General features: G+C 35.0%; 1 protein-coding gene across 1 annotated transcript in view; it reads right to left on the reverse strand.

The window, feature by feature from the left end:
- Positions 1-27,230, reverse strand: part of LOC120222175 (transmembrane protease serine 11C-like) — a 53,760-nt gene that overhangs the window by 5,429 nt on the left and 21,101 nt on the right. The window contains exons 5-10 of the mRNA XM_039219886.1: positions 26,402-26,469; positions 22,792-22,955; positions 6,643-6,681; positions 3,075-3,246; positions 1,893-2,152; positions 336-478 (exon numbers count right to left, since the gene is read on the reverse strand). Of these exons, the coding sequence (XP_039075817.1) occupies positions 336-478; positions 1,893-2,152; positions 3,075-3,246; positions 6,643-6,681; positions 22,792-22,955; positions 26,402-26,469 (846 nt within the window). The remainder of the gene's footprint in view (positions 1-335; positions 479-1,892; positions 2,153-3,074; positions 3,247-6,642; positions 6,682-22,791; positions 22,956-26,401; positions 26,470-27,230) is intronic.

Below are 27,230 nucleotides of genomic sequence, written 5' to 3' on the forward strand. Positions count from 1 at the left end.
TTAGGTTTGGTGTTGGACTCAGTTGAGTGTTTCCTCAGTGAAAGAGGGTCAATCCAGCTAAAGTTACCAATATTCCCTTCACCTCTTTCTTGCTTATTCCAAATTTAGTATCTTCCCCACACTTATTCCTAGCTTCTTATAACCATAAGAGAGACTTAACTCTTTAGTATTTTAATAAGGCCTGTTAGATGGCAATATAATTCTAATTAATTACTCCGGCTACAAAACAAACTTAAACCTTTAAAAATTGTCAGTCTTTTGAGAAAATTGAACAAATCAATTGGAATTAAAATACACAGGAAAAAAAATCCTGAAAATGGAATAGGGAGATTTACCTGACAGGCATCCACACTTCCTTCCAGGAACCCAGCACACAACATTCCAGGTGTGATCACACCACCATATACCTCTTCACTGTTGCAGGTTTTGTTATCTATGATCTTCACTAGTCCTTTTTGGAGTATATTAGGACTTGTTCCTAAAGGAAGAAAAGTATATAATTTTTGCTAACCACAATATTAATGTCTCTGGCTAGATTTATTTATAACTACCACCATGTACAATTTCCAAATCAATGTAAAACATATGTTTTAATTAAGCTTTTGTCTCTTTTCACAGTGTAATGCTATGAACATACCAAGCTATTGTTAAAAATGACCATATTTGGGGGGGGCCTGGGTGGCTTAGTTGGTTGAGCATCTGACTTTAGCTCAGGTCATGATCTCATGGTTTGTTTATGGGTTTGAGCCCCGCGTCAGGCTCTGTGCTGACAACTTAGAGCCTAGAGCTTGCTTCGGATTCTGTGTCTCCCTCTTCTCTCTGCCCCACCCCTGCTTGCACTTTCTTTCTTTCTCTCTCTCTCAAAAATAAATAAACATTTAAAAAAAGACCATGTTTAGAAATACTTGTGTATGGGATCCCACGTGTGATGGGATTTTTTTCCCTTTGAATTGTTTTGGAATTTTATATTTATTATTTCTATGTCTCAGAAAACAAAATAAAACTTCATATTCCAAAAACTTATATTTTATAATCATTTTAAGATTTTCTGCTGTTACTGTAATTCTGAGCCTCAGAATTATTATTATTTTTTTCTTCTTTCCAATGCATTTATGAACATTAATAGCCACTAAATCTTTACATAACTAAGGTCATGGGGATGCATATATTTAAATGATTTTTGCTCAAGTATTGCCCTGTCACATAGGGCTATTCGTTTCTCCCATGAAAAATGCCTAAACCTCTGTAGTCTTGTTTGTTTGTTTGTTTGTTTGTTTGTTTTGCTTTGGTACTTACCTGTATAAAACATGCTGTGTAATCTACTTATTTTTTGTATTTTGTGATTATTGTCTTCTTTTACTAAAAATGTAAGCCTTATGGGGGCAGAAATATTTGTCTATTTTATAGATTAATATTTCCAAACCACTTAGACAGTATTTGCCATAAAGGTGGTAATCAAGATAAATATTTATTGAATGAATGAATGAACGAATGAATAAAATGGAAGAAAATGAATTACTTATTCAATAATGCATTTCTGTATTGTTAAGGGAAATTATGGCAAAAGCTCTAGGAAATTGTAGTTTCTATATGAATGTGGTTGACGATAATTTTCAAGCATATTAAGTCTAAAGAAAGGCAGCTTCGTGTAGCATTCGGAATATAGGCTGTGCAGCCCAATCTCCTCTGTTTAAATCTGAGTTCTACCACTTAATGCCTATGTGAGTTTAGACAAATTACTTGATTTCTTTAATCCTTTACATTATCCTTCTTTACATTATCCTCTTTAAAATGATCCAGAGAAAATATATTTCAGATTTAGTTGTGATTCAGAGTATTTTTTTTAATTCCTAAAACTTAAACCATGTAATGGAGGAAGGTTAGGAACTCACCATCAGACTTGAATGTTCCCCATCCAGTAACCACCACATCTGAATTGGGTGGGAATGTATAAGTAGCTTCTGGAAGACATGCTCTTCGGATGTTGCTTGTATATAATACTGGTGAGGACAGATGCACAACAGCAATGTCATTATCATGTGCAGGGTAATGGTAGTTTTCATGAATTATAATATCCTTGATACTTCGCTGTGTTTGTGGATCACTTAAAAGAAGACCAAAACTAACATTCCATTCTTTGGGATCTCTGGCCCTAAAAAAAATACAGATTTATTTATTAAGTGTCCTGAATTTCAGAGTTGTGGGAATTAATATCTTACATGTTTTAAAACAATTAGATATGTACTGAATACCCATAATGCATATAAACATACAAAAGTAAAGCTATGTGTTGGAGAATCACAAAAATAATAACATGAATGACTTTGAGTAATTCAATAAACTCAAGTTTATTCAAATAAATTCAATAAAGTCTCAAGTTTAAGAGGGATTTTTATTTAAAAATAAAACCAATTAGTGCTACATAAAACCAATAGAAATTAGTAAAATTAAACATCAAACAAAAGAGAAAAAACAAAGCAAATTTTTGGTGCGATAAAATATCCTTTAAAGAAATAATAATTTCAGATAGGCCTATAATATATATGGGAAGATGCAGGATGAATTCAAATACTTATGATTAAATAAATAAGACCAAAGGAAATAATGAAGAGAAATAAATATAAGAACAACGTTCGGTTTAGGATTTATAGTTTCTTTACAAAATTGATTAAGTGTAGCTTAGTCATTCTCAATCTAGGGCTATTTTGTCCTTCAGGAGACATTTAGTAATAACTGAAGACATTTTTGGTTTTCAATCCTGGGGTTATGCTACAGGCATTTGGTGCGTGGGAGCCAGGGATGCTGCTAAATATTCTACAATGCACAGGATAGCCCCTTCCCCAAAACTAAGAATCATTTGGACCAAATATAATAGTGCCACTCTTGACATTTCCTGCTCTAGCCTGAATATATCTCTTTTTAAAAACTGATAATTCATTGCATAATTTTGAGAGCATACTTCACAATATTGAATAGCTGGAGGCATAATTGTGTGACCATATTCTTGAAAGATATGTATCTCAGACTTTCAGGTGCGTGAGGTACTTTGAGCCTTTATGTCGTCCAGAGCTTACTTTAAAAAACAGTGAGCAGCAGTGACAAGCCAGCTGTTACTAATCAGAGTGGCTCCACATCGGTGGACACTGTTCTGTTGAAGGCTAGCTTGCCAGGGCCATTCCCCTTCTTGGGCATCCTTGCCCCCTGCTATCTTGTTGCCAGAAGGAGTTATTGTTCGTTGTCCACAACCTGCTCAAAATGGAGTTAGTTAGCAAATAATGATACTGATATTGCTTTTGTATGCATTGCTATAGTAAACAAACTCTCATAATACATGTCACTATTAACTGTTACCTGAGGAAAAGCCCATAGTCTTGGAGAGGTTAGGACTAACTGCTGATATGAGATTTTCTGAGAATTCAGTCAAAATAGATTGACATCTTCCTCCCCCATCCTCATTACTCACACAACTCTCTGTGTGTCTGCATGACCTTGGTATGCTCTGTTATAAGAAGCAGGCAAAATGAAGTGTTTGAATTTGGAAGATAATAATAAAAAACCAGTTGCTAAGTTGTATAGGAAATATGTGCCTTGTAATTTTGTGAGCAGTTGTTTAACGCAGTGATTGCTCTGAAACTTTATAAGAAAAAAGTGAATGGCTATGAATGCCAATGGGTGATTGACAAGAGACAGAGTAGACAGAAATGTGTTAGCATTCAAGTTACAATACACAATATCTGGCTTAAAGGAATAACACATGAAGATATCCAACTCCTTCTCAAAGCAATATGCTTCTCTGAAGCAGAACTATGCTCTAGTGTCAATTTAGATCCAGAGAAATGGCTAGACTCTTCAACTGTTTAAAGCAAATCTGCAGTAATAGTACAACTTCACTATTGTTCTGTCTCTCTCTCTGATTCTCTTGACTAAGTCATGTTACTCCCACTAAAGCACTGAGATTTTTCCTTAACAATTTATTGTATCTTTTACTAGAGATTGTCAGTCTTATTAATCATATGTTTTAGAGGGCAGGAACCATATATTTAAAAATATATATATATATACATATATTTTTATAACCTATCACAGAGAATCTATAACCTATAAGGTGCTCAATAAATGTATATGGAAATGAAGTGTACGTCATGTAACCCATAGGACATCTTGAAATAAAAATATTTGACTGCAAAATCCTTTTTTGTAATGGGTGTGTTCCTAACACTTAAAGCGTGAGAAAAACTTGTCATAGTCAGTGCAGTGCGCATAGATGAAAGCAGTGGTTCTCAATCAGGGACACTTTTGCATTCCACTCCTAACGCCAGGAGAAATTTGGCAATATCTGGAGATATTTTTGGTTGTCTTAATTGGGGTGGGGGGTGCACTACTGGTATCTATCGGTAGAGGCTGCTAAGAATTCTAGAATGCACAGGGCTGTTCTTGAAAAAAAATTCTTGCCCAAAATGTTAATAGTGTTAAGATTCAGCAACTCTGAGTTAGAGAATGGTAATTTTATCAAGAATGAGAACATTTAAATTAATTGGAAAGGTTAGATGATCAATCGCTTCCTTAAATTTGTATATTGTTTCTGATTCTAGATTGTTTCCTTTGATGCAGTCGAAACCTCAAGTTGTTAAGGCATCCTCTTCATAAAAAACCACTTAGCTGAAGCAGAGCCTTTGTGTTTATTTTTTAATGAGCTCTCATGTTGACCCATTGACTGTAACTCCCTTTTCTTTTCCTTTCTTTCCACTCCCTTATCATGGAATCTACAGAGGACAAAACAAATAACCCAGAACTGAAAGGTATAATAGTTCTTCCCTATCCTCCCTTCTGTTTGGACAACTCCTAAAGGAAGTTGGCTTTTACTGAACTTCCTTCAGAGGAATATAAAAACAAAAATGCTCCTCTGTGGGGTTGGAGAACCTCCCCGGTGTGACTCTACTTTCCTGTTTGTGCATTTGTTCAGAATTGCAGTCTAATTGATAATTGTCCACTAATTTCTATTCTGAATTCTTATTTACTCATGGTTGTGTCTGTTAAGCTTCCGGCTGTCACCTCTGCAGCATTACCTTGTTATTACCTCTGCTGAAATCTTACATGGCACCTTGGAGCTTTTGTTATATCAAAAGGTCATAGGGTAAACTTCAAGAATTTAAAGAATATAATGAAGACTTGATGGCTGATACTTTCACAAACATCAAAGAACCTACCCAGCTCTTACAGCCTCCCTACTTGCATTCCATTTGTTACTGTACTTTAATATACTTTGTCACGTACCAAACCATATTCTTTCTTCAACCCTGTTTTACTTTTCTCACCACCCTTTCCCCATCTCACTATTTATTTAAAATACAATTAAAACCTCAGATAGACCAAGTAAAATTCAGAATACTGATCTGGATCATTGCTTAATGTTCTGGCTAGAGGGAATACAAATTGGCCAATCTCTTGCCTACTACTGATTTTATTCCTGTCTTGTACACCTCTTTACTATCAACCCGACAACTTTTTCATTGTGGATTTTGATTGTATCAGTACTAAAATTTTTAACTGGAAATATTGACTTAAAAACGTCTTCAAAAAATTTTTTTTAGTTTAGAAATAGAGAGAGAGTGGGACTGGAGGCAGAGGAGAGAGGGAGAGGAGAGAAAGAGAGAATCTTAAACAGACTCCATGCTTAGTGCAGAGCCCAACATGGGGTTTGATGTGGGGTTCAATCCTACAACCCTGAGATCACGACTTGAGCCAAAATTGAGTTGGGTGTTCAACTGAGCCACCCAGGGACTCCTAAAATGTTTTATTAAGTTCCTTGAGGGTTGTCCAGTTAAATATATATCAGAAAGAAAAATAATCTAATAAAGTTTTATGTTTAAGTTTTGTCCAGGTTGCTCAGAAATAACCATGCTGTGACTGAAACGTAGTAAGGGCCAATGATGTTGGTGTTGCTTGGCTCCGGAAGGCAATTTGCAGGTGTCTAAATTCATCTCAGTGCCCAGATAAGAGCAGTGCTCCTCTGACAGCCTGCTACTTGTTCCGGCAACCCTGAGGATCAGATTTCCCTGGGGAGTTGTTGGGAGAATGCCTTGGCCGGCAGGGAGCTGCTTGCTTGTACGTTTCAGCACACTAAATAAACTTGGCTTGTGTCATCAGAATTCCAGTGAGTTCCTAGGCCTACAGTTTTTAAAGGCAGAATAAAAAATACAGATAGCTGAAATCTACTGAGTGCTTATTATGAGCTGTATACTTTTGTAAGTACTTTACTTGTGTTGCCTTCTTTTATCATTGCAACAACTTAGAACTGAAGGTTTGAGAAATTAAATAGCCTGTGAAAATTCCTCCATCTGGGAAGTGTTAGATCTGGGGCTCAACACTGATGTGTAGCTGGTTTTAGGTCCTAAGTTCTTAATCATGACTGCTTGTCCCTAGATCCCCTCTGCCATTATGGCATGTAATAATGTCTTCCTCATTTAAAATCCATAATATCAGTCAATTTAAGGCCAACCACAGTCATCTTTTTACAAGTTTCTAAAAGCAGGCTTCCCATTACATCTTTATGGACACTGTATTGACTGTCAAATGGAGGTCTTTTTTGTCATCCATGGAATTAAATTTCACTAGAAAATAATTCTTTGTCAGTGAACTTACAGGTATTGAGAAGATTTTCTGCTGTTGGCATTGCAATGTCTAAAAGTCAAAGAAAAAGAAGAAATATTCATGTTTATGAACATTAAAAATGTTAATTAATACTAATTATGTTTGGGGGAACACATTCTGTAAACAATCATTTTATTCAGTTTTGACTATATAATTTCTGTGTTCATGGATTAGCATAGAGAGAAATAAAATCTTAGTATTCATTCTTCTGTTTCTAAAGACTCTCACTTCCCCATTATAAGTTGAAAAAGAGGTCTGGGTCCTAGAAAGTACTAAAAAATATTTTTAAAAATGGTGATCTTTCACTGTATCTTGAATCCAAATCACCAGATAACTGAATGTATTCGACATCAATCTTTGTATCACTATAAATACTCTTGGCCATATCCAAAATGTGGTGACTGATTTCATACAGATTCGGATCTGCCTTACTCAGGAGTAATTTGGCACATGCCCCTCTCAAGTTAGCACCTTTGCTTCTCACTTTCTGCCAGAAGGGCTCCACTGGACATTCCCAGATGGACAGTAGGAAATGTAGGAGTTAACTCTGTAGGAGCTGGTATAAGATGGGAGTTGAGGGACAAATTCTTCCCCCATTAATCATAGAGGAGCACAGCTCTGGTATATAACTCAGAAGAACCTATGGAATGGAGCTAGACTTGCCCTTAATCTTGGAAACTCTCCCTCCTTATTTTATGCTTTTTGCCCTTTGCTCTTTCTCAGATCGAATACCACAGGTGATTCTGTCTCAGACTCTGCTTTTTGGGAACCCAAAAGATACTGAAATAACTATATAGCATAACAAATAATGCTAATAACCAGAGACTGTACACATTATTATATGCACTGCATATTTTTTAGTGTTGAGTGCATTTTGGTATATTTTGATCGTTTTAAAATTAACACCCTTTGTGTGGTTTCAATTATTCAGAAAACTCAATTAAGTATGCCATTCCATTTCCCATCTGTTTTGGATTAAAAAAATACGTTAGTAATAAAACAGACTTTAATATTGTCTACTCATTCCTAGATAGCTAGGGAGTATTTTAGGATGAGATTTACAATAGATGATTTTGTTGCAGGGAACTGCAAACCTATTTAATTCATGATGAATGTGCACGAGGAGAGGGTGAACAAGTGAATTACAATTATGCCCCAAATTTCAGATGTAGAGAACTGTAAATATACTAGCCATTTCTACTCAAGAGTTTCTCTTCAAAAAAAAAAAAAAGAATCATCAATTGCTTTATAGATTAAATACTATAAATGCCAATGTAAGTTCATTTTTATTATGCTATTACACGTGTATAAATCCAGGAGGGAGTATCCATTTATATATGACAATTATAGTTACACACTCTTACATTAGATTGCACAACAAATCAAGGAGACAAAAGAATTCTTTACCAGAAAGTTAACTTGTTTGTACAAAAAGGAAGGACCAATTCAACTGTCAGATGGACTGACTAGGTATGAGCCACACCCACTTAAATGGAAAGGTGGCTCATTTCCACCTAATCCTTAATAGCTGCCTTCCAGAGCTAATTTTTATTGGACATGATACTTTTAGAGTTTGATTCTGAGCTTTGCGTGGTTAGTAAAATATAAAAAAACATATTAAAAGTTTGGGAAATGATTAAACTCCAGTAACTCAACCGGAAAAATGTTAAATCCTACACCCTATGAACTGATTATTTAGAGAACTCAATTTCACAGAACTTTCTTTTTTTGAGGTTTCTTTATTGATGTATGTCCTGCTAAAGGGGAGAAATGTTTTTGACTTATATTTGCTTTTATGTATTATTCCAGAGCTTAATAGAATAACTATCACTTGGGTAGGTGAAAGACAGACAGATAAAATAAATGGGGAAGTGATTTAAGCTGTCACTCCTTGGATTGAGTCAGTGCTGTGGCTATTTGTGTTTCCTTTCTTTTAAGTCCTTTGGCTCACACTCAAAGGCTGGAACTCCTATGGATTTATGCTTGAATCAAGGAGTCACCACTGTAATTTAAGGTACTCTGTTTACAATGTAACATTTAAAGGAAGTGACAACAAACAATGGCACTGCCCCTGCCTAGAAGGAGATTCCATCAAAGGATAGATAGTAAGACAAAGCAGTTTTAAAAAGCAACTAAGGAACTGTGCACTGATCTTCTCCTATAGTCCAGGAATCAAAGACAATAGACATGGACCCTGTCCTCAATTAACTTGCAGTGTAGTGGAAGAGATGAACAACTAACTACTTCCTAGCAGAGGAACTAGGAACATCTGATGACAAACATTTTTGGAAAGGAGCCAAACTATTAAAAATACCAGCATCAAACATAGCCATAATTCCCTTATTATTGAACATTAATTAGAAAAGATGCTTACATACTTTCTAAATGGGCTTTGGATCTATAATTATTTAATATTTGCTTGTCTTTCTGGAGTTAGGAAGAAAGAAATGCAAATTTGGATGTGCTAGTAAAAGTCTGATATCCAGTGAATATTTTCTTCCTTAAAAATCTCTGAAACTTAATAATAATGAAAACTAAGCTATATGATTCTAAAGTATAAGGAAGAATTTTACAGTAGCAGTAGATACATTTATAATATAAATTGTACATAGATCCTGGGCTTTGACTCTACTCAGGTGAGTTTATTACTTTACCTGAGTCCAAATGCTAAATACATTGACTAATCCTACTTTTAAGATAGTTTACCTAGGGTTCTAGCATTAAAGATTTAGAGATTAATTGAATTCTCTTATGGAATGTATTTTATGGGATGTTTAGAAATTTTCATGTGTTAGCTCTGTGAAAACTTTAAAATTATAAATGTGTATGGACTTACTGAGCTAGGTAACTACTGGAATTGTTTTATTACAGGAATTATCATCTTCCACCTTGGAAGGCCATTCATAATATTTTCACCTCTTGACCCCGAGCCCCCCCTCCCCCAAAGGAGCATGAATACTACTGGTCTGAATTAAAAGGCAAAGGAACAAAGGGGAGTTGGAGTGTGGTTGAATAAAAGCTGAATTCTTCACTCACTGTAGGTTTTGATTAGTCACCTAGTTGCATATTTAACCTCAGTAAATGCTTTTCTTTGTGCTTCTGATTAGACTGAAAATTATCTCTGTGATTAGACATTATATATTTGTCATTGCTCAGAGTGATGTGGATTAGTCTTTTTACAGTACCTGTCTTCAATATGTTTGCCATTTTGACTCTGAAGATAAAATTTGAAAAATATCTTATTAAGAGTTAATTATTTATAATAAATACATCTTTTAAAATCCTTTAATAAAATTAACAAACCTTTTAAAATTAATTAAATATTTAAAATTAATTAAGCCTAATAACTAATTATATACGCAGGTGGTAGTTTTTCTTTTTTTTCTTAATTATGAAAAATCCAAACTTATTTGGATCTTATATTTCTTCTATACTTAGCCATTGTTGATTTTAAGTTTTGAAAGCTGTGCAAAAGACTACTGTAAAGAAGAGAGGACAAGACATATACTGGGGAGTATATTTAGACAGTTATGTTGATAGAATGAGCAATGGACAATGTGAGTGAGAACATCTATCTTATGCTTTTGACATGACATGCTTGTGTTTCTAAGGGGCCCTTTTGAGGACATGCATTGGACAGAAAGTTAATATTTAGGATAGCACTTTCACTTTGACAAGTATCTAGCTTGGTTGTCCCTGGTACTGAGACATTTTATGAAGGTCTGCATTTTGATGGCTTAGCTCTGGTATAACACCAAGCAGAGAATACTTCATGGATTTCTTTCAGTTCATGTCCGTAGCTTTTTTGAAGACCTATCTTGAGACATGGCTTCTCCAAGAAGCTTTCCTTCTTTTTTCTTTGTTTACTTATTTATTTTTGAGAGCGGGTAAGAGAGAGAGAGAGAGAGGTCATGAGTGGGGGAGAGGCAGAGAGATGGAGTCAGAATCCCAAGCCAGCTCTGCACTGTCAGTACAGAGTTTGACTCGGGGAGCAATGTGAGATCATGACCTGAGGTGAAATCAAGAGTTGGACACTTAACCGACTGAGCCACCCAGATGTCCCAAGGAGTTTTCCTTTTTAACTCCTTCTTCTCAGATAATTTCTTAGCTTTTGCTCTTGCCAATTTGCATATATTAGTTTTTGTTACAAAATAACTGTCACCTAGTAATATTTTATTCATGCTGAAAGAATTAAATGTTTTTCTCTGGAATTTATTTAAGTTGCTTAAATTTTTTAAAATGTTTCATTTATTTTTGAGAAAGAGAAAGAAACAGAGACAGAGCATGAGTGGGGAAGAGCAGAGAAAGAGACACAGAATCTGAAACAGGCTCCAGGGTCTGAGCTGTCAGCACAGAGTTGGAGGGCGGGGTTTGAACTTGGGAACAATGAGGCTGAATTGGACGCTTTCTCAACTGAGCCACTCAGATACCCCTTAAGCTGTTTGTTTTATGTGTATTTTTCTACAGCAAAATAAATTCTTCTGGGAAATATATATTTGAAAAAACCTAGAAAAATAAAAATATTCAGGCATTGGTTGGTTGACCCCATGACCACTTTAAGAGAATTTACAGACTTATTTTATGCAATACTGTTGAGTAAATCCATGACAATTATATGGTTTTTGAAGTTGCACAAATAACCTGTCATTAAGCACAAACCACAACTATTCTGTTCTTACTCAGAACATAAAGGATTCTTATGTGTTTCTTCAGAAATTCTATATAAGAGACAAGAATGTAGAAGGTACAAAGAATGGAAAAGCTGGTTAGGAAAATATTTCTGAAATCTTTAAGTTTAAATTTCTTTCTGACCTGAGTTGACAGCTAAGTAAAGACAGTTATTTCTTTCTTTCTTTTTTTTTTTTAAAAAGAGGTATTCGTATTTTGAATGCCTTTTCTTGTACTTTATTGATATTATTCCACATAATGAGCTTTGCTAAAAGCTCTTGGATGTACAATTTATCAGTAATAGAAACCACTTTAAGGGGAAAAACATTAAAACTGGTATCTAGTATATGATACTTACAGCTATTTAATGTATATTGCACTAAGGGAAGCAGGAAAAAGTCAAATGTAATTCATCAGTATATAAAAGAAGAATCAAAGTGGTTTGGCCTCATAGTTTTAGTACCTTTACAATTTTATATTAGGGTGAAGGTCAAAAGATTTCAACATCAAGAAAAAAATCTCAATTAACCTAATTTTGCATCTCAAGGGACTAGAAGAATAGTAAAGTTACCAGGAGGAAAGAAATAACAAATATCAGAGAAGAAATTAGTGAAATAGAGACTATAGAAAGAATATAGAAAAAATCGATAAGGTGCCTGGGTGGTGCCCAGGTGGTTAAGCATCCAAATTCAGCTCAGGTCATGAACTTACAGTTTGTGAGTTTGAGCCTTGCATTGGGCTCTGTGCTGACAGCTCAGAGCCTAGAGCCTGCTTCCGATTCTTTGTCTTCTCTCTCTGTTCCTCCCTGCTCCCATGGTGTCTCTCTCTCTCAAAAATAAATAAGATTAAAAAAAATTTAGAAAAAATTGATGAATCTAAGAGCTAGTTCTTTGAAAAGATAAACAAAATTGACAAATCTTTAAACTCACAAGAAAAAAAAGATAAGATTCAAATAAATAAAAGCAGAAATAAAAGAGGAGACATTACAACTGATACCCCAGAAATAGAGAATCATAAGAAGCTACTATGAATAATTATAATGCCAACAAATTTGACAACTTAGAAAGAATAGATAAATTCCTGGAAATGTACAACCTACCAAGACTGAACCATGAAGAAAAAGAAAATATGAACAGACTGATTACTGCTAAGGGGATTGAATCAGTAATCAAAAAGCTCTCCAAAAAGGCCAGGACCAGATGGTTTCACTGGTGAATTCTATCAAACATTCACAGAGGAATTAATACTAATTCTTTTCAGACTTTTCAAAAAATAGAATAAGAGGGAACACTTCCAAACTCATGTCATGAAGCCAGTGTTACCCTGATACCAAAATCAAAGGTGTCATATTAAAAAAAATACCTTATGAACAAAGATGCAAAAATCTTCAGTAAAATATTAGCAAACTGAATTCACCAATGCATTAAAAGATCAAGTGGAATTTATTCCAAGAATGCAAGGATCTGCGATTTGATCACTGTGGGGTGTGGAGAGGTGAGCTAAATGGATGAAGAGAGTCAAAAAGGGATTATTTCCAGTTATAAAAAATAAATAAGTCATGGGGATATAATGTACACCCTGGTAACTATAGTTAAAAATACTGTATTGCATATTTGAAACTTGCTAAGAGAATAAAACTTAAAAGTTCTCATCACAAGAAATTTTTTTCTAAATATGTACAGTGATAGATGTTAACTAGACTTACTGTTGTGTTCATTTGGCAATATATATAAATATTAAATCATTCTGTTTTACACCTGAAATGAATGTAATGTTATATGTCAATTATACCTCAATAAGGAAGATTTTAGGTTGCTAGAATAGAAGATAAAATATCATTATCATATTTTGATAGGAGTTAGTCCACAGTGCTAGTTTTTCAGAGTCTTAAGAGATTGCCAAACTTCTCAAAGATATTTGAAAACAGTCATGCTATGGCTCATCTAAATCATATCAAATTTGTTTCAATAGTGATGCAGAGATCTAGGCATATGAGAGATAAAGATCCAAAGTCATCAGATCATCTGAGGTCTTATCCCAAGAAATGTGTATGTTTTTTAAATGTAATTTTTAAAAATCCAACATTTTATTATGATATAATAGCAGATTTAGATACAGTAATAAATAATGTTTAAATACTCTTTCCCCAATTTCCCCCAATATCTTGCAAGATGTTGTAAAGACAATATCTTCAAAGCTATAGTGCAGTATTGTAACCAGAATATTGACCTTGATGCTGTTGAAATACAGCACATTTCCACCAGCACAAGAATTTGTCATGTTGCCTTTTTATAGTCATATCTATTTACTTCCATCCTACTCCCTGCTTAATCCCTGGTAACTATTTAATCTGTTCCCTCCTTCTATAGTTTTATCATTTCAGGAATGTCCCATATATTCATATTAAACAATCATACAGTATGTACTTTTCTGGGTTGGCTTCTTTTACTCAATGTAACTGTCTAGAGATCCATCCAAGTTCTTACTGCTAAGTAGTATTCTACGGTATGATGTACCCAAGTTTGTTTAACCTTTAACTTCTTGAAGGATATCTGGATTGTTTTAAGTTTTTGGCATTTAGGAATAAAGCTATTATAAACATCATGTATAAGTTTTATGGGAACACAGTCATCATCTGTCTGGGATAATAATACCAGGAGTGCCGTTAATGAGTTGTATGGCTGTTGTATGTTTAATTAAAAAAATACCAGATTATTTTCCAGAATGGATGTACATTTTACATTCCCATGAATGCTATATGAGTGATTCATTTTCTCCACATCCTTGCCAGCATTTGGTTTTGACATCATTTAAAAAAAATTAGTCATTTCACAAATGTGTAGTAATATTTCATTGTAATTTTAAAAAAAGTTTTATTTATTTTGAGAAAGAGAGAGAGAGAGCACGCACACACAAGCAGGGGAGCAGCAGAGAAAGAGGGAGAGAGAGAATCCAAACAGGCTCTGTGCTGTCAGGGTTCCATGCTGGGCTCGAACCCACAAACTGTGATATCATGATCTGAGCCAAAATTAAGAGTCAAATGCTTAACTGTCTGAGCCACCCAGGAACCCTTCATTGTAGTTTTAAGTTGTATTTCTCTAATTGCTAATGATGGTGAACACCTATGCATGTGCTTATTTCCCATGTGTATATTCTTTTTAGTTAAACATCTCTTTGCACTTTTTGCTAGTTTTCTAAATTAATTGTTTTTTCATTGAGTTTTAAGAGTTCTTTATATATTCTAGATACTAGTCCTTTGATAAGCGATTTGAATTTTTTTTCTGTCTGTAGCTTGATTTTTCATCCTCTTAATAGACTTTTGCAGATCAAAACTTTTAACTTTGATGAAGTTTACTAATTTTCCTTTTTTTGTATTATGCTTTTGATGTCAAGTCAATGAACTCTACCTAGCCCTAGATGCAAAAGATTTTTCCTACTTTTTTTTTTTTTCCAAAAAAAAATACTGTATATCAATTTGGGGACAATTGACATCTTTCAATTGTCAGTTCATCTTCAACTTCAATTTCATCTTGACAATTGAGTCTTTCAATCCATGAAGATGATTTTTCTCTTCATTTATTTACATCTTTGATTTATTTCATTAAAATGCTGTGTAGCTTTCAGCATATAAATCCTATACATATTAATTAGAGCCCAGAGATGGTAGAAATAGAGGATCGCCACTTAGCTTTTGCTGCCATGGGTTAGGCTAAAGCCAGAGTTTTTCCTATGGTATTTTGGCTGCAGCAGAGCAGTTATTGTTTAAAAACATTTTATCTTGCTATACTGATGCTTTCCTGGTCTTCTGATTAAAGAAAGCAAGCCTTTCCCCACCACCTCCCTGCATTCTTGAGCATATTTGGATCACTGGCTTCTTCAGCTCCCATTTTAGAATATATGAAGTAAACTGGTGGGACTCATTAGCATGTTGCTGGGCACCGAGTCACCTCTCAGTTATTATGTTTGTTTTATATATAATATCCAGAAATCTTAGGTATATTTAGTGGGGGGAATAGGGAAAAGTACATCTATTCTATCTTCCTGGATGGTAAAGTCATGTATTCCTTATTGCATATTTATAAAACCTTTTCTCATACCTTTTTATCTATTTTTTTTATCATCTCAAATCCCTACTCCTCTTTTTTTCTTCTTAATAAATGAAAATATTCTCCAAAACTCTACCTTTGACTCTTCTTCTTCTCATCTTCTTGTAGTCTTTGAAATCTTATTCTTTTTTAGGACTTCATTATTATAGGAATGACCATCATATATATGGTTTTAGACCCAAGCTTCCTCCAGAGGACCAATCTTTTATTTCCAAATGCCTGATAAACAACTTTATCTGGAGATGTTTATTCTATCTAATACTCAAATGTAAGCTAATCACCTATATTCTACTCCTTCTCTATTGTCTGCTATTTCTATATGAAGTTATCATTCCACTAATTACTCAGACTTAAAAGTTGGATGTGGTATTCAATTTCTCTCACTGTTTTGCCTCACATGAGCTATGTCAATTCCATAAATATAATCTCTTTGATATATGTCCATTATTTCTAATGTTATTTTAACTATGACAGTTCTGGTTTTCAGTTCTTCACACTTACACCATTTTAATTATTTTCTAACCAATCTCTCTGCTTAACGACTCTCCCTTCTAGCTCATTTTACACAGTATTATCAAACAAAATTTTAGAAAGCAAAGCTTTGAGCCTATGTTTTTCATAAATTAATGTATCTTAATGGGCCCCACCAAAATTAAACTCTTTTTTTCTTTTTTTAAGTGGGCTTCACACCAAGTGTAGAGCCCAATGTGGGGCTTAAACTCATAACCCTGAGATCAAGACATGAGCTGAGATCAAGAGTCAGACGCTTAACCAATTGAGCCACCCTGGTGCCCCCCAAGTGGAACTCTATTTCTCTCTCTCTCTATTTTTTCCAAAATGGAATTATTTAACCTAAAACTCATCACTCTTAATTGTGATTATGTTATAACTCACTCAAGCTGGGCGTGAGTGCAGTGACTTCAAAGGCTTAGGTTCTTGGGAAATGAAAGAAAGCTAAAACAAACTTGAAGGGAGACAAGGTCATTAGTCTAGCTATATGAACAATTGGCCTCTTGGGATTTTGTGAGGCAAGCAGGCTGTCTGAAAGCCCATTTCAAACTTGAGATTATTTGGGCTTGATGGTGATTGGCAGTGTACTCTGGGAAGTCATATTCGAGCTCTCTAGAGAAATAGAAGTATTTGTTCATTCATTCATTTATTCATGTATTAGGAGGAATTAGCTCCCAGGCAGTTATGGAAGCTGAGAAGTCCTGTGATCTTCCATCTGCAAAGATGGACACCCACAAAAGCAGTGGTGTAATTCCAGTTCAAAGAATGATTGGTTAGTTCAGTTCCTAAAATATAAAGGCCTGAGAAATAGACTGCCAATGGTGTAAATCCCAATACAAGGACAGGAGAAAACCTGTTCTAGCTCAACAGTCAGGCAGAGAGGGAGAATTTACCCTTTATCTTTTTCTCCTAGTCAGGCCTTTAATAGGTTGGATTATGCTCACTTACATTGGGGAAGGCAATAAGCTTTACTTAGTTCACTAATTCAAATGCTAATATTGTCCAGAAACATCCTCACAGATGTGCCCAGAAATACTGTATAACCAGATAACTAAGCATCTTGTGGTTCGGTAATGCTGCCACATAAAATTAATCATCACACACATCTATCCCAGCCTCAAATGGATGATGTTGGACATCAGTTAGGAAGTGTCTGTTTTCCAGGTGTGTCTAATACATAGTGGTGTTATTCAATATTGTGTATTTCAAACTCTAAGCTCAAGGTTACCTTTTAAAATTACTTAAAGAAATAGTATTTTAATTAAATATCTCAGTTTATTGGAAGAACTTTTGAAATACCCGCAGAAATAATGCACCACATTCCTCAGGAGACTTAGCAACATTTTCTCTGGAATAAAGTCAAGAATCAGGAAATGATGGTGTCTGAGGAGCCGAAAGTCACAGAAAAAGAATAACTCACAAGAGCTTATATAATTAATTAAGGAGGCCCCAAATACCCTCATTCAAAGGCTATTTGCTTTTCTTGGGTCATAATCTTACAGTACATGAGATGGAACACTGTTCCGGGTTCCATGCTGACAGCGTAGAGACTGCTTGGGATTCTCTCTCTCCCTCTCTCTCTGCCCCTCCCCTGCTCTCTCTCAAAAAACACCAAACAAATAAACAAACAAAAGCTATTTGCTTTCCTAATTTTTGTGTATAAGTTACTGTGAAATATTTAAAATAAATTTGGAGAAGGTAGAAGAAAGAACATAGAGAACGCAGAAGTGATGGCAGGAACTCCGCTTGATATCGAAGTATGAAAAAGAAATGAAATATAAAGAACAAATATGAGAGCTGAAAACTTGGGATAATTTGTTGAAGGCATCAATAACCCTACATTTCCCTAAATGCTTTGAGGACACTACAATATCTATATGTATATCTATAATATATACAATTAAAACTATATATATATATGTATTTAATGTTTCTTTTTTTTAACATTTAGTCATTTTTGAAAGAGAGAGAGAGAGCACAAGTGAGGAACAGGCGAGGGAGAGGGAGACACAGAATCCCAGGTAGGTTCCAGGCTCTGAGCTGTCAGCATAGAGTCTGATGTGGGGCTTGAACCCACAAAATGTGAGATCATGACCTGAGCCACCCAGGTGCCCCAATATCCACTGTATACTAACGAATGTCCATAGTGATGTCAGAAAAGTAGGTGGAAAGTTTGAGAAAGATTTTTGAAAAAATTAATTTTAAGGATACTTTTTGTAATTTATTAAAAAGATAAAATATGAACTCTTCAGAAGGTTTGCCTTTTTAGAAGACTTACTTCCAAGGAATTTTGAATAGTAATCTTACACTAGTTAGAATCTTTTAAGGAACCTTTTGCTCATAAAGTATGTTTATAGAGCTTAAAATTGTCTCTTAGTTAAGAAAGGACATGCTGGGCAATAGTATGCTTTTAAAAAAGTTCTCTAGGATTCATCAAACAATGATTGGTTAGTTCAGTTCCTTAAAGCATGGTACAAATGAAGCTATTCATTGTCTCAGGATCAAGTCACATGAAAGAAGCGTGTTTTACGAACATCATCATCCATATCTCAGTGTTATCCAGCTGCTCACAGAGTGGTAGAGGCCAAAGCTTCGCTCCTCTTCTTGTAAAACTCCTAATAGTGAGCCAGGACTGTCATCCTATTATATGAAGTTCTGTTATTATTCTTTCTCTTACTTCCACATAATTTGAGTTCTTACTTTAGCCAATTATGATTTAGTATAAGTATTTAAAATATTTTTCATACTTATTCAATAGATAATTAAGGGTACCAGTATATACAGGGCATTTTTTGTAGAAATGATTATTATTTTTAAATATGCTCATTAAAGTTATGAGCATTTAACTTTATAAGGCATTTCATTTAAAATGCTTATGAGGCATCTCTTCACATTTACGAGGAATGACTTTGAATTTTTCCTTCTTGGGCTTTCAGGAGAGAGCCACCATGTGGTCATTCTTGCAATTATGTAGTTGGTACATCTAGTCAAGTGTTACATTTTTTTCTTAGCTCTTGGTGTGGTAGTTTATGACAGTGATAGTCAAGTGCATCATAGCAAAATATCATTTGCATTGTTTTGTTTTCTTTTTTCCATTTTTTGTGCATTAAAATTTAAATTGTATAAACATTAAGTATCATGTGTACTTTTTTGATTTTTAAACTATAAAATAACAAAATCACGGAAGTAGTCTTATTATAAAATAAGTAATAAAAGAAAATTGGCTGTGTTAACCAATTTTAACTATTGAAGTTATCATCTCTATTTTAATAGTGTTTAAGCATAAGTGAATATAAATTCAGAGATTTGGGAATGCATATAAATTTTTCCCATTGAAGTCAATGGTATTAGGTCAAAGAATTTGCCTTATAATAGATTTTTTAAGAATCTATTCTTTCATGGGCAGGGGAAAACTATGCCATTAATTGTTTTTCTGGGTTTTATACTAACCAATCAACTTGAAAATCTTTGACCCCTTGAGTTTAGAATTGATGGAGAAAACATTCTCTCTCACTGAGAATATAGTCCATAAATACTGATTGTTAGTACCTTGTAAGGCAGTACAGTGTCTTTTTTCATGGAATTCAAGAATGACTGGAATATTAAATTAAACATAGTGTTCATGGATCTCAATAATTGAAGCATTTATTCCATCCTAAATCTGGGAGTGGCAGTGTCTACAAGTAGCCTACATGGGCCACAGTTGCTGTCAGCTCTCCTAAATTGGGATTCTAGAAGAGAATTAAACTTTAACACCATGGGGAGCTTTCATTTTTATGAAATGAATGAACTCCCCCTTTTATTACTGAAATATAATTAACATGCATTGTTATATTACTTTCAGATGTACAGTGTAATAATTCAACAATTCTATACATTACTCAGGGTCCATCAAGATAAGTGTACTCTTAATCCTCTTTATCTGAAATTCTCTTTTATGAATCTGGAAACATACTATGTATCATCCTTAAAAGAACTGAAAACAGGCACTCACATCATTTTTGTTAGGGCTTAACTCTTTGTGGGAACCTTAGATAAGGAAGGCTATATATATTCTCTCCTACTCTGGTTTTCAATTGCAGCTTTGATATTGCAGCTTTGTTCACCCAACAACCACTTGCTGCCATATGCCAGCCCCTGCATAGGCTTGAAGATGTGATGGTGAGCAAACAAGCACATGACCTCTTCTCTCGTGGAGATTATCTGTCGGAAGAGATGGTCAGTAATCAAATCATCATTTTAGTGAATACATAATCAAAACCTGGAAAGTGCTCTGAAGGAAAGGAATCTGCTTCTCTGAGACCTGTGTTAAAGGAATCTGTCCTCTGCTGGGATCGCTGCCCAAAAGTCATGATAAGGGTTTACAGACCAGTGAACTGAGAAACCTGGGGCCTGAAGCATATTGTCGACAAAACCAGTTTTCACCTGTTCTTATTTAGCAACTTGCAATCACTAATTTTACCAGCTGATGACAGCATTAGGTCAAGCCACATCACACTGTGTATACTGAACAAACTTAAAATATTTGTGTCATAACGATACCAATTATACCTTTCATGTACACGGGATCAGTGTGAGCTTAAATGTATATACCTGTATGTGTATTTATTTATTTTATGAGCATTTTGCTGAGAGGAACAATACTCTTTTCCTCTTTGAAGTTCCCACATTGCCTAGCAAAGTATTTGTACAAGTACTTCATAATTGTCTATTGGAACTAATATCTTATAATATTTGACGTTAGCCTCTCTCAGTGATTCTTTAAGTATGGACTTGCATGCTTTCTTTGTTGATGTTAAAACGGAGGGTAGAGGTTAAGAGGTTTTGATTTTAGGATAATTGACTTCAGACTTAGAAAAAGAAGCCAGATTGCTTTTTCACTAAATTGCAGATCTGCTTTATTTATCTTTGTTCTTTTGAGGTCACCACACATAAGATAAACTGTGTGAGAAGGAAGGTTCTAAGAGAAAGCATCTAATAACCCGAGGAGAATCACATTTCAATCACACAATGACTTCTTATCCAGAAGAAGCATGTTTAGGTTTTGCTTTTTGATCCTTTTGATGTTCTATGCAAATGAACACTTGGCCTAGATTTATTTTTTCACAAACATTTCATCCTTTTAGTCCTTCCTGTAGGGGCAGGGATGTTTTTCTGCCCTTGGTCAAATTTGTTGTAGCTGAGAACTGATAGCTGAGCTTAACTGTGCTGAGCGTTGGTTGTCCTTTTATTAAGACCAGAGAGGCACTCATTATCCTGGGAATGAAGGGACATTTGTCCCTGCCCTTTAGAAGCTGTCTTTCACAATACTGTTAGGTGACCAAGAATAAGAATTAGGTTGTGCAGTTGTACACCTGAAGCTAATATAACACTGTATGTTAACTACACTGGAATTAAAACAAATAAAAAATAGAATTAGATTGTATATAAGAGTGAGAGAGACAAAGTCCATTAAAGGCCTATCAGGAAGTAGGCTTGATGTTAAAGAGATTCAAACTCGTTTCTGGAATGTAGGAGTCTAGATTCTTGAGATATCCAGAAGAACTGAGGGAGAAATCACGACCCACAGAACAAGCCATTAAGAGTTTAAGGCTGCCTTGTTTTGTAAGGAAATGTTATTTGAGGCCCTGACTACTTTTTTTTTTTTTAACTCTATCATTGTGGGAATAGTTAGGATTTCCCTGAGCTTGCACCGATGGGTTAACAAGGCATAAAGAAATAGAAAGCCACAGGATGAATGTATCCAAGAGTAGGTAAACAAGATTAGGTAAACAGGGCAAAGGCCCCCAGTACAGGATAAAAGTATAGGAATAGGAAATCTCAGGATGAAAACATCCAAGATTAGGTAAACAAGATTAGTTATTCAGGGCGGAAATGCGCCCCAATTTAGTACAATAGCAGAAAGCTGCTTTCGCAAGAAGGAAGGACCAAAATAGGTAAGCAGGTAAACAGGGCTATGGACTGCAGCAGGGTGAAGTTGTGCTGAGTGGAGCTAATTAGCAAAAGAACAGTGCCTTGTTAACCCTGAGGTAGCATGCTCTGTCTTTCTTTCTTTTTTTTTTTTTTTAATATTTTTTTATTTATTTCTAGGAGAGAGAGACAGCGTGAGCAGGGGAGGGTCAGAGAGAGAGAGAGAGACACAGACTGTGAAACAGGCTCCAGGCTCTGAGCTGGCAGTCAGCACAGAGCCCGACGCGGGGCTCGAACCCACACACTGCGAGATCATGACCCAAGCGAAAGTCGGACCCTTAACCGACTAAGCCACCCAGGCGCCCCAACATGCTCTGTCTTTCTTGTCCCTTAGGTCAGTTTAGGTAAACAGAAGTGGCGCCTCCTGCTTGCTGTAAACAAGCATCTGCCCAGTGCCAGGATTTTATTTTGTATTGACCCAAACCCCTAACACCACGTATCTTCAAAACCCCCTTTCCCTTAAGCCCATGAGTTAATGTTCACATGTTCATTGTCTCTTTGTGCACATCCATCACGCGAGTAAGCCTTCTGATCCTAATATAAATGGAGCGAGAACCCTTTCTTGCGGCTCTTGTCTCCTCCTGGACATTAGCCTCTCTTTTATTTCAATCCTGTGTCCTGCTCTCTTGCTGGACAAGAGAGAACTCCAGATCCAGAGTCTACAACTTATCATCAAGTAAAGTTTAAGTCTAAGAGTACAAGAATGATACTATATCAAGAAATTGATTAACATGGACCCTGATTACTTTAACAGTGGTTAAAAGCAATAATCATTGTATATGAAATTATGTTTAAGGAGGGAAGTGTTGTTTTCATTTTTATAACAAAACACCATATTAAAATTAAAAGATGAAAATGATTCTATACCATATATAAAAAGGCTTACCTGAAAATTTAAATGAAGAAGAATCTATACATAAAGAGCAAGTTTTGCCCTTTAGCTTCTGATATAAAATGGTTTCAATCCTATCCCGAAATTTTGCTGCATTATTTTTAAAACAAGATTTAAATTTCAGCACAGCATGTATTATCACTTTCCCTTGGGCTCGGCTGCAGAACAGAAACAGACAAATAAATTATGCTTTTATTACTGAGTCTCAATCATTCTTAGAGGAGTCATTTTATAATTTTGTTAAGCAGAACTCCTGGAAGCTATTCCACTCTCAAGGGAGTAGAAATGGCACTTTATGGACATGGTGAACAGTAAAGAGAGTATAATTTAGACTCAGAGAACTGAGTTTGTATTCTAGATTCACCATCTGCCAATTCCAACTACAGCAAGCTATTGGCATTCTCTGCACTTACAAATTTCTTCATCTCTGTAATGGGGATAATAGTATTTACTGGGCTGTTGTATACACCATATAAATTAATGTATATGGAGGTATTTTTTAAAATCTCAGTACTGTGCAAAAGATATGTATTAATATAAATATATCTTTATATCAGAAATCCACCATGGACTTGGTATGTAGGGCTGTTAGCAAATAACGAAATGAAACATAATAGGCAGGATGAGAGAATCATTTATTATCTTGAGTGTTTTTTGTTTGTTCATTTGGTTTTTGGTGGAGGCACAATTTGCAAGGGTGGGCCAGGACTCTCTCATCTGTTCGAAATCATGACTGAACAAACACCCATTAGACTGGATTTGTTTTATTTGTAATTCTGACTTGAAGATGCAAATGTGTAAATCAGAAGTTTTAAAAGAGGGGTGTTATTACTGACTTGATGGGATGTCTGTTCTGCTGTATTCTCTGTTTCTGTGCCTTCTCTTCTCTTCCCAGGCATTTCTCTATATTTATGTATTTCAAAATCCACAACTTTGAAATATGTGACTCAAGAGAGATCTTGAAAACATCCACTTGCAAACATTCATAATATCCATGAACAAAACAGAAACCATGGACTAAGTTCATGGACTAAGATCCAATATATTCTGAGTAATTATAATGCTTTATTATTTCAATAATATTTTTGCAGCATAATTCTAAATAATAGATTTGCTAACTTCTATATCACTCCTTATTACTTTATGTTTTAGGATATAAGTATACCAAATACTCTTCCATTGAGCACTGTACATGTATTCTTTTAATTTCCTTTTGTACAGTATTAAGCATTTAATAGTTGTATGTTAATTTATTAAGTATTCTCAGTTCTTTTGCTTTTAATGCAGGTGCAATGCTAATTTTTCTTGTGTGATTTGTAGAGACAATCCCTTTATTTCTCATGGAATAGACAAGGACATATTATATTGCTTTGTTTATTTTAAAAATATTGTCAAACCATGCATGTCACTGTGAACTTTTCTCCTGGGTCAAATAATAATCTAAAACTAAACTAAATAGAGACATGGATTCTTAATCTGACATCATCAAGAGTCATATGATCCTATTTTCTACCAAAAACATGAACTAAAAGTTACTTTGATGTTACCTTCTCTTGACTAATAAAATAATCTTTAGTTTTATATGACAAATGCCTTTAATTCTTTGCCACAGTATTTTCCTTTCCATTCCTGAAGTTTCAGTTCATTCATTCATTCAACAAATGTATATTGTCCAAGCAATAGATCAGTTTTAGGGATCAGAGCTACAACAGCTTTGAACATATAAGGCCACAGGTGCCTGCTCTCATGCTACTGAGACAGATAAACAGGAAAATGAAGAAATAAAATAATCTTCAAAATGAGTTCTATGAAGGAGACAGAGCAATGACTTGAAGGTTAGAGATGAGAACATTTTGGACAACTTTAGGGAAGGCCTCTTTGAGATGAGAGTCTAATGACAAGAAGGAGTGAGTCATGAGACAAAAGGGGGAGGAATGTCCCAGAAAGAAGGAACATCAAGTACAAAGGCCCTGACCAAGAAAAACTTAATACTTCCCTCAGTTTTCTGAGGAAAGTCTTCTTTCTGACTCTGGACCCCAATAGCCATTTCCTTATAGAGCATTTACTTTAGAAAAGTCATAAATTCTTTCTCTGCCTCTTTGAACTGTATGCAAATCTTTTAAAAGCTTCTTGCAGTTTAACAGCCCCAGAAATGTCTTTCTCAAGGACCTGAAAGCCATCTCTTTGAAATGTAACCATCCAAAGAGATAGAGATTCTATCTCTCAGTTTCTGTGAGACAGGTGGAGACCTAACTCTGGTAGGCCACTTTACTTACTGCAAGTTGTAAAACTATCTCCTGTCATGACAAATGAGAACTTTACTTTTCCTTGGGCAAAGCCAATTAGCAAACAGAGATGATCTAAAATATCCCCATCACCCCAGCCTTTAAAAATGTTATGGTCCTTTATTTCATGGGAGTTATGAAATGAAGTCAGAGAGAGGCAAGACCAGATCAGGGAGGATCATGTGGACTCTATAAGGAATTTGGAATTTATGAGAGGCTGTCAGAGAATATGAAGTAGGAGGATGTGTGCCCTTCAAATTCACTTTGATTGCTGCATGGAGAATGGATTGTCATGGAGCAGGAATGAAAGGTGAAGTTGGTGCAGTAATCTAGATATGACTACAGCTTTATTATTTATTAAATGTGTGACCTTGGCAAGTCACTTAAACTACCTTTGCTTCAGTATCCTTATCTATAAAATAAGAAACTAATCTGTACATATTAAATGATTTAATACCAAGAAAGTCTTGGGGAGCTACTGGTTAAGAGCATGGATTATTTAAAAATAACCTAGGAAAATTAAACAGAAAAAGTTCTCTCTAGGAAGAGGTAGATTCCAAAGCATATGAACTTTTTAATTTGCGCTTGTAGTCACTATTTTTTCATATCTATTGTAGATTATCTGTTCCTAGGTTATCTGTGCCTCACCAGTGTTTGAATAAACATTGCTGCTAGACAACAGTTGTAGAATTGGATTTCTAGAGGGGTCAGTAGGTAAAGGAGAGGATGAAGCTGATTGGGTGCAAGTATATATGCACACATCATGGAAGCGTTGGGAGTTGCCAGTGTGTGGTCTCAGTTTCAGTGCATGATTACCACATGGGGATGTGGGCCCTGTAATCTGAGATTACAGATTTTGTTTTTCCACACATTCTGAAAATTATGTCTTTTATATGATTTTTCTCAACTTTTATACTTAATCCATGACTCTAAACTAGATTTGTCTCATATCTACTAGTTTCCCCCTCCTGGGTCAAATATTCTATGGCTCTCTTATCTTACCCATTCTTTTCCTCTGCTGAAATCATCTCCTGATGTTAGATTTGCTTTTTGACCTTGTGCCTTCAAATAAAAGACAAATCCATTCAGCCTTTACCTGAGACTCATAATCAGTTGGAATTCTTGGTTCTGGTTGACTAATTTTCCAACAGATCTTGAATACATTTTTCACATTTGAAAATGCTGGTAGTTTTGAAGCCTCAAACTAAAACATATTTCAACCTTCCAATTTATACCAAAAAGTTTATTCTGGTGAGTATGAGGCATGAAGGTAAAGGACAGAATTTTCTGCTCTGTGCCTCTTGGGCTATTTTACATACCTTACTTGGACAACGTGAGATTTGACATACTGTCTTCTCAGTTTAGATCCATGAAATGTTTCATTTATCTGTTAAAAAGTAAAATGAATAAAGACTCACTTTTTCTTTTTTAAAAAAAATTTAAATTTTTTATTGTGGAGAACTCCAAACATATATAATAGCAAATAAAAGAATGTAATGAACCCTGTGTACCCATCATTCAACTTCACCATTAAATGGCTAAATTTGTTTTATTTTATTACTACCTGCATGCCAATAATTAATAAATCCTTAATATATTGAATACATAATGTTAAAATTTCCCTAGACCATGACCCATGTAAGAAAAAGATGCAATGTATGCTAAACATATCTTTTTGAAAATTTTCTTTATATTAGCTAGGTTTATTCACAAATGTCTTCAAATCAATAAATTATGTGGTAAGGTAAGGCAAGAATATTTGTTTCCTAGCAGTAGCATGATAGGGCAGAATATAGTACTTTTTTTGAAGAGGTGAATTCAAACAACCAACTGATAGAGACTGCTTTCCATGTTCAGATTTAAAAAATATTTTTAAAAATGTTTATTTTTGAGAGACAGAGAGAGACAGAGCATGAACAGGGGAAGGGCAGAGGGGGAGAAACAGAAAGCAGGCTCCAGGTTCTGAGTGGTCAGCACAGAGCCAGATGCAGGGCTCGAACCCACAAACTGCGAGATCATGACCTGAGCCGAAGTCGGATGCTTAACTGACTGAACCACACAGGCGCCCCCCCATATTCAGCTTCTTATTGAACATCAATGCCATAAAACTTAACAGAGATGTCCTCAAAGATGAAATATTTCTTTTCT

Source organism: Hyaena hyaena, unplaced genomic scaffold, assembly GCF_003009895.1.
Source record: "Hyaena hyaena isolate Hyena2069 unplaced genomic scaffold, ASM300989v1 scaffold_846, whole genome shotgun sequence".
Lineage (NCBI taxonomy): Eukaryota > Metazoa > Chordata > Mammalia > Carnivora > Hyaenidae > Hyaena > Hyaena hyaena.